The 16021-nt window shown below is 39.3% G+C and overlaps 1 protein-coding gene across 1 annotated transcript in view; it reads right to left on the minus strand.

Moving 5' to 3' along the window:
* The window catches only part of Arhgap15 (Rho GTPase activating protein 15), a 574586-nt gene extending 560042 nt beyond the window's left edge, over positions 1 to 14544 (minus strand). Inside the window, exons 1-2 of the mRNA XM_035447073.1 lie at positions 14465 to 14544; positions 13958 to 14135 (exon numbers count right to left, since the gene is read on the minus strand). Coding sequence (XP_035302964.1) covers positions 13958 to 14135; positions 14465 to 14544 — 258 coding nt within the window. The remainder of the gene's footprint in view (positions 1 to 13957; positions 14136 to 14464) is intronic.
* Positions 14545 to 16021: the final 1477 nt, after the last annotated feature.

Consider the following 16021-nt stretch of genomic DNA (forward strand, 5'->3'; position numbering starts at 1 on the left):
AACTTGGAGAACTTATACTCTTGACCTGACTAATGGTATAGTTTCACATGCCCTCAGTGGGCAAGTCAAAGCTGGATTGGAAACATTAAAATTGGAGTTGCTGGCTGGAATGCCCACTAGGAAGTATCATCACTGGGGGTTCACTTGTGAACTTGAGGGGCACTGATTCATTCAGATGGGACAACAGCTACTTAGCTTCAATGGCTTCTTGAATGTTCTTTGTGGAACCAGCTTATGACAGAAGAACTGTAAATACAAATAACATTTTCCATAGGGCAGTGACAATGTTGAAATGTCAGTGGAATTAAAAAGACAGAAGGAAGAAGAGTGAAATGTAGCTGCTGAAAGCAGAACCCCAACTGTAAACCCAAAGGTCCTGCGAGGCTCCTATCTGTGCTACTGAGGAGTGTTTTTCCCTCATGTGACACTACTGCTCCATTTCCATAAAGTCTATTGGATAAAACACCGGCTGCTGTAAAAGAAGTTTAGTTCTGAGGAATTAAGTTGAGACTGTATTTGTGGAATTTGTGTTTCTGTGTGCTTTTGCTTCTTGTGGGCTGTCACCTGCTCTTGAAAAGGAGATAAAAATTAAACAAAGTTTAGAAAACTTCAAGTTAAGATTAATTAGTCAAAATGTATGATAGATGGTAAGGGATTAGATAACTACTCGGAACTAAGCTGGTTTAATTTTTTGTATAAGAGACTGTGCGTCCCGTCTCATCCTTTGCTTCTGAGGGCGCTGGCAGGCTCCTTGGGATAAGAGTCCTAGGTCAGCAGCGCACGTTGTTCTGACTTTCAAAGCAGCTTCCCATCATGTCAGAGTGATTTTCACAAAATATGTGAAATTTAAACCATAGATAACCTAGAGTAAACAGAGTATTTATAACTTGGTGACAAGAGAACACCATTTCCTTAGACAACACAGTTACTTTTTTAGTGGTGTCTAAAAGGCAGCAAGATGTTTGTTAATTTACAGTAATGTAAGAGCCTAAAATTGAAATTAAACCCAAAGGAGAAACTCTGAGTAAGAAAATTCATCTTTAGCTATAAAGAAAGATTGTTTTTATACTGTCACTGAAATGTGGTAGAGACTACATTTCCAAATTTATGAGTAGCAACTGTCAGTGTCTGAGTTCCCATGTGTAAAGACAATTGGCACATTCTGACTTTCCTCATGGTGTCCTCACTTGGGAAAAAGCAGCCAATGGAATGGTTGTAAGGTATTCAATGTTGTGTCCAGGACTAAGCAGGTAATATAACCTTCAAGAAAATATCACACCTCCAGCCAAGTGATTACATTAAAAAATGCTAACATACAAAACAACAACAACAACAACAAAACAACAATAAAAACCAAACCCACTTCAGCTGAATACAAATACCTAGGGCCTCAACTGTTTCAGTGGATTGGTCACTTGTTTGTAGTCTATCAATACAAAGAAAACATGGTAGACAGAATGTCAAGATAGACTGTGGTGAGAACAGTCTGAAGCAAGTCTATGCATTGAAGGCAAAAAGCAGTTTTCAGACTTAAAGGTACAGGATGGTGATATTTAGGAAGCATAGATCACCCAAGGCTGGCCCCAGCTGAGCTGGTGGGGGTCTTGGAGTTAGAAAGGGCAGCACGAATGAAGGAGAGCTCAACTTTATAGAAAAAAGTGAGAAATAACACCACTTAGAACATCCTAAATCTAACCCACATTTCTTCATCCATTCTCATAGCTAGCTAGACAGCTATTCACTTATACCATAGAGGAGAAACAAACAAACAAACAAAAAAAACTACAAGGAGTCAATAGTGTCATTTGTATATGATCAGGTGAACAAGAAGATCAGGAAAGCACCTCTCCTTGGGCAGTGTCATTAATGAACTAGTTAATTTTAATACCCTGCTGACACTATGTCTTGACTCTAGCATGTCTAAGCAAGTTAAATAAATTTCTCATATAAATGTTCTTTTTCCTCCCTTTCTTCTGGCTGGAATATGCTTCAAGATAGCTCCTCGGTGGTGACTCAGCCTGTGGTCTGGGCTTTCCTTCATGGATAGCGTCATTTTTGAACTAATGTAAACACAAGATCAGTGGCACATTTTAAGGGCGATAGTGGTTTGTTCATCTTATATAGACAGGAAAACACTTATGGTAGAGGCTGATTTGATAGGCTTATAAATTAGATCTGGTACAAGCTGCAATCAATCCCACACAACTCTATAAATCATGGGGACCTGAAGGATAACGCTCCACCAAATCTCAAAGCAAAGAACCAAGGAAAATTTGAGAAGGCAAGAACATGACAGTTTTGATTCCTCTGTAAGTGTCTAAATTATGTCTGTGTTCAATTCTACTGAAATCAAGAACAAAGATCAGATAAGCGAATATATTAATATTAATATTTTACTTTTAATCATAAAGTATTGTTTTACCATCAATTAAATTTAGCATTAATTGTAAGTACAAAGGAAGTGTTAAAACCAGCAGTGAGTTCTTAACCAGGTAAGAACAACGGCAGCTTCATCTGTTGTCAAAAAATATCCTTCCCTATCTTCTGTGCGTCCAGTGAACATCGCACAGGAGAGTTGTCAAATTGTACACCAGAGAGTTTTAAATCATGTGGAAAGCCACGATTTTTTTCTTTCCAGATTTTTTTAAAATTTGAATTAGAAACAAGATTGTTTTACATGACAATGCCAGTTCCCTTCTCCCTCCCGTCCTCCCCTACCACTCCCCCCAACTAAAACCCTATCTATCACGTATCCTTTCTGCTCCCCCTGGATGGTGAGGCCTTCCATAGGTGTCATCAGAGTCTATCGTGTCCTTTGGGATAGGGCCTAGACCTACCCTGCCCCCCCCCCCCCGTGTGACTTGGCTCAGAGAGTATTCCTTTATGTGGAATGGGCTCCCAAAGTCCACACCTATGCTATGGATAAGTACTGAACTACTACAGGAGGTCCCATAGATTTCTGAGGTTTCCTCACTGAAACCCATGTTCCTGGGGTCTGTTTCAGTCTCAAGCTGGTATCCCCGCTATCAGTCTGAGGAGCAAGAGTTCCCCGATGTTCAGGTCAGCTGTTTCTGTGGGTTTTGCCAGCCTGGTCTGGACAGCTTTACTCTTTCTTCACTCATCCTTCTCTGCATCTGGATTCCAGTTCAGTCAGTGATTAGTTGTGAGTGTCTGCTTCTACTTCCACCAGCTGCTGAATGTGGGTAGTATATAAGTCAGTCATCAATATCATTATCAGGGGAGGGCATTTTAAGGTAGCCTCTCCTCTGTTGGGAAAGCCACAATTCTTAACATATTCTAAAAAGAAAAGATTTTTATTTGGGATTTACAACCACAGAAAGATATGCTACAGGAAGTGAAAATAAAAGGTATTTCTTGCTTCTGTGGCCATTTTCAAACATTGTGCATGTGTGTCAAAATGCAAGCCTGTGATCCTAACGACAGCACCAAGAGTTAAAGCAGTGCTGGTGTTAGGAGCATCATGAAATGGGCAGATTGAGCCCTGGTCCATGAGACCTAGGAGTTAACCTCATTCAAAGGGTAGATATCCTGCAAGGAGACAGATGCACCCTTGCTTTGTACCCCTGCCTCCAAAGCAGTTCCAACATTAGTCTAAAGTGTCAAGCTATGTGTGTGGAGTAAATTAATGGATAGATGCATGTGGGGGTGGAAGCAGCTGGCCTCTTCTGCTTCCTACTTTCACGAGACTTGAAGGAAATGCAGGTGGAGTTGATGCAGTGATCACTCAATGCAAAGGAAAGTATTCGTGTAGAGAGGATAGGTGTTAGTTACAGACAGGACTTTTGAGAATGCCCCATTATTTCTATGTGTAAAAGGAATTCTAAGAGCTTCCTCTCCCCCTGTGTCTCTCTGTCTCTCTGTTTCTCTTTCTTTCTCTCTCTCTCTTTTAAGAGCCTGGAAGTTAAGGATACTACACCAGGAATTTAAATGTCTTTCCTGTCTATTTGGTCATGTGCTATTGGCATTAACACTGTCAATAATTCATGGTAAAAGAGGAAGCGGCCGTGAAAGGTTGCCCATTGTCGGGCAGTGATCAATAGGTGAGACCACAGTGTGTGATGTATTGTCAAGTAGCAGCCAGATTCCCTTTGCTGTGGAGTCTCAAAATGGTGGTACTTACACTTGGTTTGGCTGAACCAAGCTGGGCTTATGCGTTCATTAGCCTGTATATCTGATTAAAGACTGTGCCTTAAACAAATTTAAGATGAAAACACCAGCTCTGGTCATTTAATCTCTGTGATCTGGCAGTGGGCCTGGAGGTTTGGGCCCCTTGTTTTGATGTTAGTTTGTATTAAACAAAACTGTCACTTTGTTTGCCTGTCTTCTTATATTGGGTCACTTGGTGCTACATGATATGATCCAGGACAATTCAATGCAAGGAGACACATGTCCCTTCTCATTGCATGCACGAGACTATAACTCTCATTTCACCCTGTGGGAAAGAAAGCAGGTCAGGTGCCCAAAGGTAACAGAGGAAAGTTTAGTGCAATCATTACTCCTCTCTGCCAGAGACGCTGCATAAGCAGAAGGCTACACTGTGGCTACCCACACTGCAGAATAGAACAGCATTCTGATTACCTCTGTTTCTAGTGCCTTGGGAAGGCAGTGAATAAAAACAAGACTGCCATTTCTGAATACCATCAAACATAATAGGAAAGCATCTTCGAATCTCAGGAAAAATCAGGTCACATTGAAGTACCATCTAATTTGCAGCTCTTTGGCTTTTTTGATTCGGGGTATAAATGTGCTGGGTTTACTTCTTGTTGGAGTTTCTAGGTGACCTCTGGACATTGACACACTGATTTACCCAAAGGCAACTATACAAATTAATTTCCATATGACCTGATAACTGGTCTATGCCAGGAACTACATTGTTTCTCAAAGTTTCAGACAGAATGTGAGAACAGTGACCACCAAGTAAAACTCATGGTGCAGAGTCTCAGAGTGAATAAACAAAAAAGATTCAATGCTGTAATGTGATATTGAGAATAATATTGATAATGAGAAAGATGGAGGCCTAGGGACTGGGAGAGTGGGGCAATGGGAAAGGATAAAGGGATTCTAAGTTCCCTTTCATTTTTTCCTCTTTCTCCAAAGAGGCCCTCCTTGATTTCACATACTTGCTTCGTTTTACATTAGCACATCCTTAAACCTGCTTGGTACATGACAAACACATGTGCCACTACAACTCAAATCCCCCATCTCGTCTCTGGATAAACTCATTGTCAGTACACTGAAAGTACATAGGAATCACAAAACCTATCACCTGAAAGAAGGACCCTAAGAGACTGCATGTAACGGAGACAACATCATGTCTGCCACAGCGCCACAAGGCTGTCCATTTGCTAATTAATTGCAACAAGCATTAATGTACAAAATAATTCCTTGGCCTTCCATGCTGCTGCTCAGAGATGGTTCTGCTTATCAGTTTTTAATATGCTCTTTGAAAACTGACACATACTTTACCCACATCTCTTTAGGAACATAGAGATTCAAAGGCTGGAGAAAATACTTTCATGCTTCCCGACACAAACCTGAGAGGATAATTAAACAGATGGCAACAATAAACCGAATCGGAACACATCAGGGAGTGGAGTCCCTTATTAAAAGCCTTGCAAACTGAAGACAGGGAATAGAAAAAAGTAAAACCCAAACCAAAACTCTGGGGAACTGTTTCAGCCATCAATGCCTTTATGTCATCAGTGACCTTAGAAGCAGAGGCTAATCAACCATTTAGGGGTAGATTTACTACCATCTAGGAGAGGGCACCCGAAGGTCTGTGCGCTCACTCTACACCTCAGAGCAAGAGTGGGAGGGAGGGCAAAGTCTGTAAGACTCTCAGACAGCTCCTCAGGACTTCTTTCAAAGGCATCAGCTTTACACACACACACACACACACACACACACACACACACACACACACACACACACATATGTCAGAGTTTTAAGCACCCCCCAGTATCCCTGACAAGCTCACATCCTCAAACATAAGAAAGCTAATACTTTCCTTGTACCAGAGGACAAAATCTAGGTATTAAAAAGTTCGATGATGACCCAAGCATGGAAAAATATTTTTGGACTCAGTTTTGGTGACAGAATGATCCCTGATTTGTTGTGCCCTAAAAATAAATTAAAATTCCACTTATTGTTTTAGAACTTAAGATTGTCACTACATTCTGAGCTGAACCTACAAAAGATTCTTAAGCTGATATTGATATTTCTGTCTGCAATTATATGTGTATTATTTTCCAGAAATACACAAGCGAGTACAAATGAGTACATATGTGCTTACTCCTTTGGTGTTTCTTCGTAGATATGTATACATACTATATATGCAGATATAGAACTCTGTATGCATTCACATATGCTATAAGCCTGAATGCAGACATACAGAATATACTATATGGAAGAAAATATCTAGGTATTAGATAGATTTGCAGAAATCTCAATGAACCATCACACAAAGATGGCATTGTGGCATTACATCAAGAGTCTACAACCTGGGGTTCAGTTGAGTTGCTCTTTGCTGTTCTCTAAGTCCTCTGCCTAACATGGAAAACTGTGTGAAAACCTCTTATGAATCAATGATGGTTCAGCTTCAGAAAGTAAAGACTGTTCACTATTCTTTGTTTTAAGTTAGCCTTGCCTGTAATCATGGTCTATTACAAGGCGGTTTTTGGAAATTGAGGCAAACATTAAAATTGGAAACGATACAACATATAGACAAACTTGAAATCATTGGCAAACTCATTCTTTACCTTGGATTTCACCTTCCTAAAAATGGCAGGTCACCTTTGGAGATTGTCATAGCCTCTCTTACTAATGCTGACTACAGTTCAGAGTTGTTGTGGGGGCAGAGAAATATATAGATAAAAGAAGAGGCAGTTCAGATAACTGGTTGGGAAAGCTTAGTTGCTGGCACTCAGAATATTAGGTAACCACTTTTAATTAGAATGTATAATTTTAGATTACTGACTATGAACATCATGGGACCCGAGATTTTGATTCATTGGTGATTCTCCTTTATGTCTCACTAAGACGGAAAAATCAGAACTCTCTGCTTACACAGAGTTTGGCTTCTCCACACCGTGCTAAAGCTTTTACCTGTGATCTCCAGTGCTGCTCTGCCCCCTTGTGCTGCTGCGGTGAACTCAGCAGAGAACTGTGTGCCTTCATCTTTGTACATGAACTACAGAAAACCCCACTGTCACTTCTCACTTTTCTGGCAAGTTCAAGGTCGGTGTCTAGCTATTTTCAGCTCATCTCTTCTTGATCCATGCAGAGAAATGACAAGGTAACGTGATTCGGGGTCAGCTGTATTACAGGAACCGTTACATAAATGGAGAAAGTGAAAATCAATCCTAGCTGACAGTGACTTCGGGATAATCAGCGCTCACTGGATGCCTCTGTCAACTCGCCTGCATCAAACACCGTGTGACTTCTGTCAGATCTTTTTAATAAAACTATATTCTCACTTTCAGCAACCTAAATAAATGTACTGGAGCTGAATCTTTCTAGGCTAGTTTAGCCCTGTAGATTTGTTTAGCCCTCTCTAATAGTTCCTTTGAAAGCCACATAAGTGACACCTGTTATCCCAGGTTTGCTGTTGACCTGGGATGAAAGTATTGCTGCAAAACCTGCCACACTGAGTGATGTGTTTGAGCTTCCCTTTGCACTGCTGTATCCTGTGAAATTAACCCAGCACCGTCTCCACACACGTCTCAAGTCCTCTTCTCTCTCTTCTTTCTGGGTACCCACAACCTCAACTATCATTTGTTGTTGGGGACAGGTTTCTTTCAGCATTTTTAGGTGTTCATTGAAATTTTCCTTTTTATCTCTGTATTATTATTATTTTTTTTCTGAGACATGGCCCCTAACACAGAATTGGGAATGGAGAGTTTAACAAGATGTTTCACGGCAGTGACATTCCTTCCGCTGACAGCACCTTGTATGTCAGTTTCAGGAGGGAGCCTCTCTGTCCCACCCACCTTGTGCTCCCTGGAAACTGAAGCAGGCAGTCCTCCATTGAAGTACAATTTACCATAATATTAGTTGTCAGTAAATTCAAAGACGGAACTACTAAAGCTATAAAATGGATTAGAAGCAATTTAAAAAAGAATTAACAAACTAGAGTAAGAGTATACTGTCAACAAACAAATGCTCCATCATAGGACTGTAATTTGGAATTTTAATTACCCCTCTGCTCTGTAACAAAACAATGTCTGAACTGGCAGCGATTTGAATCTCTCACAGGTCATTGAGCATTCTAGTTAATTACTCTATGAATAGCCTGTTTTTCTCCCCTCTGGAAACACGTTTCTAATGGCAGTCAAGGTCTGACAAATGTGTCATCTACATAATTAGCTAGGAAGCAACACAAAACATTAAACATGCTTTGTGCCGACAACTATCAAAACATTTCATTTGTTGTCAATTATTCATTACTTTGTAGGTTCTGAAGGGGTTGTTATTATGGAAATAAGTCCAGATGCTAACAAGGTTAGAGTTTTGGATTCAAATTAGTAATCAGAGGACTAACTTTAAAAAAAAAATGTATCTCATGTACATTCTGCACCATGTTCAATCAGTAGGAGATTATAAACAAATTTAGCTCTGTGCTCAAGTTAAAAGGAAAACGGTGCTTGCCACATGTGTGAACTCCAGAGCCCTGGCTTGTTCTTTGAAGTATGGACTCTTTAATTTTGCCATAAACTTTTCCCACCTTTTGGGAACCCCAATTTGTACTTGGTAAATAGAGTTAAAAGATTTCCCAGCATGAGATGGCACAGGGTGGCCAGATAGGGACAGAAATCTCTGGTGGGGTTTGAATCTTCTTTGGGGCATATTGTAGGAAAGTGGAAATTCTGACTAACAAACTTTTTCATCTCCATGGCATGACTGCCAGCAGCTGGAGACTGGCTACCTTAGGCAACCTGGGAGTTTCTGTTTATTGTTCTTGTTTTGTTTTCTTTTAACTTGGTGTGTCTGAAGTCCTTGTATCATTTTAATATCGTGCACAGAGCTGAATACTGTCTTGAAAGCAGAGCTCCTAACATTTACAGAGGATACAAAAAGATTCTTCAACAGAATTGACCTCTCAGTGGCAAAGAAAATTGCAGTGGAAGACGCATTATTGCGTGGTCGTATCAGAGCTTTGGATCTGCGGAGAGTCTCCCTCCACTGTCCTCCAGCTTTCCCTTATAAACCAAAATGGCTTACAAATGTCATCTACAATAGTCCAATAAAGATTAGGAACAAAACACTGTTCTTACATTGATGAGATAAGGAAGACTCAACTGCAGAACTCGGCATAGAAGAACTGCTTATGAGGCTTGTTCTCAAATCAAAAAGATAGAATTCAAATTGCATTGGTGAGTGTGTTTAAAATTTAATTGAAATGATCAGTTTGTTTTCTGCATAATGCTCGATCAGATGCCCGAGTCACAGAGCTAGATACAAAGAAAAGAGAGAAAACAAATTCTATCAAGGAAATCAAGAAGACCTGCTATCTTCAGGGTGTGCAGAATATGTCAGGAAATAATTCTATCCTGGGCACTGAAATGTCCAGTTAATAAAAAACAGATCAGCCACTCACTAAGAGAAAATAACTGTCTGCATCTATGTTTTCCAAAGCAAAACAGCAGTCGCATCTTACATTAAATAGGGCACATTAAAATAAGCTTTAATAATCTTTATGCAAAAAGAAACTAATCCATTTTCAGATCGTACGATCCACGGCAATAAAAGGAAATCATCAAACTAAAAACAATTTTAGAAATGGCTGCAGACTCTCATTTAATTAACATGCAACAGATCATATATTTATGAGGAAGTCAAAATATTTAGGAAGTCTATAATCCTGTAAGCCTTAATGTGGTATAAAAACAACAAATAAATGCAAAGTGTTACTGTTACACATGCCTGCCTGATCAATGGTTTTCACATATTGATCTATAAATGGAGTTGACAGTCTGTGTTGCCTGCACATTTTCCAAGCAGCGCTATTTTTGCACAAAACCAATACGGGCAATTACCTTTGTTTGAGATGCCAAGTCTTATCAATTCAATGTGATTTAGTGTCATTTTAATTAAATATCAGGATCCACTTCAGGACAATTTATCCAAACAAAGCCTCAAACCTAACTATAAGCTTGATGTGAAGTAAATATGGACATGCCCTACAATCTCATAATATTTCTCAAAAAGTCTGCTAAACAGAAGGCTTATATTTTTAGTAGTGATTTTTATGTCTGCCTTTTTGGCTAGCCACAACTTTGGCAAGTATCCTATAATGACAGAAGTAAGAAACAAAAGAAAATTGTTTCCTCTTTTTCCTGATAATACACTAAAATGAAAAAGAGAGAAAGAGACCCAGAGCAGTGTGTTAACGGGGGTAAGAGGATTATTGTACGTTAACACTTCCGGATGGCTTGACCTAAGTCCTCATCTAAACACCAATGAAAACATATTTCTCTGTTCGTGATGGCCATGAATGTAGTTATGCCCTTCTGTGGGTTTGCAGGATGGAAATGGTGAATATTCATGCTTGTCACTGCTGAAGGCACCAGCACTAAATGCTGAAATGGCTCCAGCCTGCAGATCCTGTGTATGCAGCTTCCCGATTTGGACTGTTTAAACTGTTCATTAATATCTATCTTAAACTGTCTGGAAGACTGGAGCATCCTACGATAAACGGGCATCGAAGAGCACTGAATCTTTTGTACTAGCTGTTTGCTGGGTTGCACACTGACCTTTCTGCCCTTAGACAAGCAACCTCACTTGCTCCATTTTTTTGCCCTTGCTGGCTGCTTTTTCAACTAGTGTGTTCTAGAAAATAAGACAACTTCCTTTCAGAGGCCTCACTGTGCATCTCAGGATGGGACAAAAGATCACTACTGAAACCAGGGAGCTTCCTTCCTACTCAAATGGGATGCTCTAGAGTTCTTTCATGGAGAGGCAGCTTCCTTGTAAACTGCATCCTTCAACACCCAGTAGTCCTACCTCTCCAACATTCCCTGAGTATCAAATCAACCTCCTGAAATTTTCATATTGATTATTTGATGTTTAAAGAGAACAACACACACTGATATCATTCTAAGGTTATATGGGGTACCTGTGTTACTGAAATGCTTCCCTGAAACATTTAGGTCATCAAAATCCCCAAATTCCAAACGAAATCCACTTCTGTTTGTATGGCTTGGCGTTGAAGAACTACCTTAGCATTTCAAAATATCATCAATTTTCAGAATCTTAAAAGACTTCCAAGTGATATAATGTTATATACTTTGTTGTAAATATACAGCCATATAAAAATACTGTAGCTCAAAACATGAAATTATGAATTAATGAAGCAGTCTACTGATTTTTTACCCTAAAATATTAAAAATAATAATGAAACCAATGTGAATATCAGACAGCTTATATTGGTTAGTCCAATAGTTTAAAATGAGACTTTCCAATAAACAGGTATTACAAACAAGACATTTTTATTAAACAGGACACACAACATATGTGTGACCTCTGAGCACCTAATGTTTCTTTTGTAGAGATTCCGTGTGTGTGTGTGTGTGTATGTGTGTGTGTGTGTGTGTGTGTGTGTGTGTGTTATAACAAACTGTTTTGTGTGAACACCACGCATACACATTTTTAGGGAACATCTCAGCCACTTCCAAATGAGAACTATCCCCCTTGACCTCACACTGTCACCCAACTTCTGAAAAACCAAGCAGATAACTTTAACAGGCTTGTTTGAATAAATATGCCAAAATACTTTACATTCTGTCAGTATCTAGTCAGAAAATTGTGCATGGAAAAAAAGATGAAAAGAACTGAGACAGAAAGAAAATTAGTGCCATGGCAAGCTTTCAATACAAGATCTCTGAGCCAAGTTTTCTCCGTGAAATGACATATCCTCACTAAAATACCCCTTTTATATAATTATGCTCTGAGTACACATAACCAGAAGTAACTTTTATTTTTGTTCCTTATCGAGGAATCCATATTGCGAAGCCTAAGAATGCGGAAACAAAAGCTGGGCTAATTACAGCTAATTTAACTTTGGAAAACTCTTTTTCTCTAGCAGTCCAGCATACAACCCCCCAAACTAAAGTTATGTAACAAGGTAATACCAACAATGAGAAACTGCATGATAAAATCCTGCCCAAAAGTGAAAAATGCTAATTTTGTCTCATTTAGCAGCTGGATACAGAAATGCTCATTAGTTTTAAGAGGGTTAATCCTTTTAACTTTTGCATATTGATATGCCAATTATGCCTAATTGTACAAGAGGCATCAGTCAAGGTAATAGTGCATAAACACATGAAAGTTATTAAGTACATCCCAACATGTAATAAAGTAGGTGTTAATTGGTAGCTGAGTTCTGCGGGCTATTGAGGTGGATAATTCATTGAGAGATGGATCACTTGTAATTTCTCTCCATAATTCCTTTTGCAGTCTCATGCTGTGATGTTTTCATGCTTGTCAAAAACAACTGCGGCATAGTGCCTTTTGTTAAACACAGCCAATAAAATATGTTAGGCATCATTAAATATACTTAACTTTTAAACTTTTTCAAAGGTACAGTTCTTATGGAGAGACCATATAGAGAGTCCAATAATTGATTCGAACCACTGTCTCAAGTTCATAGTTGAGAAACAGTTTAGCTGTTTTTAAAGTGAAGACAGCAAACAGTGTTGTGCCTCCCAGCAGCCAATTGTTGTAAATGAGAAAGTCAATAAAGGAGGAAAACGCTTTTCTCTGAGTTACCGCATCTAAGGATGGATTTCCCACTCCCCCTGTATCAACACTGGCTTTCTCACCTTAAGTCTGTCTATAACTCCTGAGGAAGAAATGATTAAATTCATGTATTATTTCTCAAACCCCTGAGATGGTTGTGAGTTAATTTTGTACTTGAAATTCAAGTGAGAAATGGAAAATAAATATAATTGGTAACATTCTACTCAGTAAGTTTACCTCATTTAATAACTCAGTTAGGGAGCTGAATATTTCATAGCTACTACAATAGTAACAGAATACTCAATTAATAGATCACATGCTTCTGCAGGGTGACTGGGACTCACAGCCTGTCCCCAGCTAACTTATTTCTCACTCGTCCTCTCACTGTGACAAACAAAATAGATCTGGGGTCCAAAAGAGTGGCTAACATTGCATAAATAATTTTGTAACATTCTATGGCCTCAGCTGCAAGTTACCACCATTATGGTAGAAAATTAACCAGAGGAGACTCATCGCAATCACTGGGTTTAGTGGCTCAGGATGCATGCAGGGCCAGGGACAGAATTGGCAGTAGAGTTCATCTCTAACTATTTTATTTCAAATCTTTCTAATGACACATTATCGAAACAAAATGGCTTCCTCTCCAAACCTTAAATAGCCACACCATTGCAGCCGCTTGAGCCTACTGCAAATCAAACCATGATTTCCACTCCTCGAAATTATGGGGAGATTTTTGTTTTTCACATTTTTTTAAGTTGTTGATTTTTTTTTTCTCCCTCAGTTCATTCTTAGCTAATTTTAGCCTCTGGCTTTTCAAAGTGATGTACTGTATTTGGAAGTACAAACACCGCATGCTAGCATAACCTCATTATTTTTATGACACTGAAGCATGGTAGCAGAGGCCCTTAAAATGAGTCAAAGGTGCTCTTCAGCCTGGCTCCACATCCCCTTTATCACTCTGGATTAGGCCCAGCTCTGCTCTGGTAACCGGGGATATTATTATGATTATAAGTAGGCAAGATAAAATCCATCACAAAAGAGTTTTTTTTTATGCACATTAGGTAAACAAACAAAACAAAGCTAATTAGCGGGGTTTTTTGTTTTTTGTTTTTGTTTTTTTGTTGGTTGTTTTTTTGGTTTGTTTTGTTTTTTAAAATCTGTCTGCTAAGAGAAAGTGGCATGTTTGGAGTGTTTGACTTACAGGTTCAGTGACCTTCCCAGCATCGGTGAGGATCATGGATTTAGTTTGGCTCAGCCTGTCGTGGTGGCTGGTGGCATTTTTGATTCTCATTTGTACAGCTCCTGTAGCTTGGTGGGCAGAGCTCGGTGTTTCCAAAGAGTTATCACAATTTGTAGATGTCTGCACACTACAGCTTATCCTGGTGAAATAAAAAACATTATATTGCTATAAATACATACACTTTCTGTGAAAAGCTTCTAGTGTGCTTTAGCATCCCTCCTCACCATTGTTACTACAATGCAATAGTCAGAACCTTTCTCAATAGGAGATGAGACAGTTGCCACTTGGGGCTCATTTTTAGCAGCTCTGCCCTCCATCCCCAAAGATGACAGATGTTTGGAAGCATCACAACTCCTACCTGTGTAATCTCTAATTCTATTAGAAGCTTCTTATAGTGTCTGGAGAGATGACTAAGACAACTCAGAATACCTAGTGCTCTTTAAGAACTGTCTCAGTTTCCAGCACCACCTCTGGTAGCTCACAGCCTTGGCAGTTACTCCGACTCCCTGGGATCCAACACTGGCTTCTGGCTTCGATGGGCATTGCATCCATGTGCCCCACCCCGCACTCACATATACACATCTTTTAAGAATAAAATCTTTTTAAAATATTTTTTTCTATTTTGTTTTATATGTGTGGATGCTTTACTACAGTATGTCCATGTGACATGATCATGTAGTGCTCATGAAGACCAGAGGCAGATATCAGATCACCTGGAACTGGACCTTGGAATGGTTGCTAGCTTTTGCTGCATAAGGGCTGGGGATCAAATCCTCATCACCAGAAAGAACAGCGAATGCTCTTTACTGCTCAGCTAGCTATCTTTCTAGCCCCCCAAAACAAAATCTTAAAAAAGAAACTTCTATATAATTCATTCTTCCCTATAGGGAAATGATGGTGCTAACTCTTCATGATGAAGGATACAGGCTTTTTTCATTTACAATCTTGCTATGTTTGCATGCACACTGTGTATGCTACTAGCACTGTGTGTGTGTGTGTGTGTGTGTGTGTGTGTGTGTGTGTGTGTAAGAGAGATAAAAAAGATATAAATCAGAGGTAGAATAGGTGACAGAGCAAAACAAACAGACCTAATGGATCCCTTTCACAATAGCCACAGGGAGACATTAAAATTCCTGTGTCCATTGATACCTGCTTATTAAACTGTTTGCTATATTAGTTGGACATAATATTTAAGAAGAATATAATGAAAAAGAAAAACAGCTTACTTTTGTTAATATATATATATAATATATATATATATATATATATATATAATATATATCCAATAGAAAGAGTCTAGCTTTGGCAACTCCAGTGCAGGCACACTTTACACAAGCAACTGTAAGGGGAAAAAGGCAGACCCAGGCAGGGTGGCACCTCAGGATTCACCTGCCTCCATCACAAGAGTCCCTCCTGGGAGCACACTACCTAATTCTAAGAGAACATTTGCAATGCAAACACAGCTTCCCACTGCTGCTTGCAGACCTTTTCCTAGCCTGCTCATTGCACTATCAACACTTGGCATCTGGTTACAGCATAAGACAAATCAATGACTTAGCAATTCCAGAAGGAAATGCATCTCCAAAGAAGAGCAGCCTTACAATAGATAAATCAAGAGTATTGGTATCCATAGGTTTGAAATGGGATTAGAATCTAGAATCGCCATAGAGACAAGACAAATAGGCACCAAAGTATGCAGCAAAGAAAACTGGGGCTTTTTATGTTTTGATTTTGAGACAGTCTTATATAATCCAGGCTTTCCTTGATTTTGAGTTCATAACCCTTCTACTTCTACATTCAGTGTCACGATTACAGATGTATACCACTGTGCTAGGTAAAAAAGTATTTTAATATGAAAAAAGTGTTATTTCACAATAAATGACAATTCTAAAATTATAGCAACTATTATGGTGGAAGTTCTACCCAAGCTCCTCCTCCATCTCCCTCCAAATCCTGCTGCATCTCAGAAAGCCATAAATGATGACCCCCTCCTCCAGAGATGCTCAAGACCACTTCCACAGGGTA

The sequence above is a fragment of the Cricetulus griseus genome, chromosome 6, assembly GCF_003668045.3.
Source record: "Cricetulus griseus strain 17A/GY chromosome 6, alternate assembly CriGri-PICRH-1.0, whole genome shotgun sequence".
Classification (NCBI taxonomy): Eukaryota; Metazoa; Chordata; class Mammalia; order Rodentia; family Cricetidae; genus Cricetulus; species Cricetulus griseus.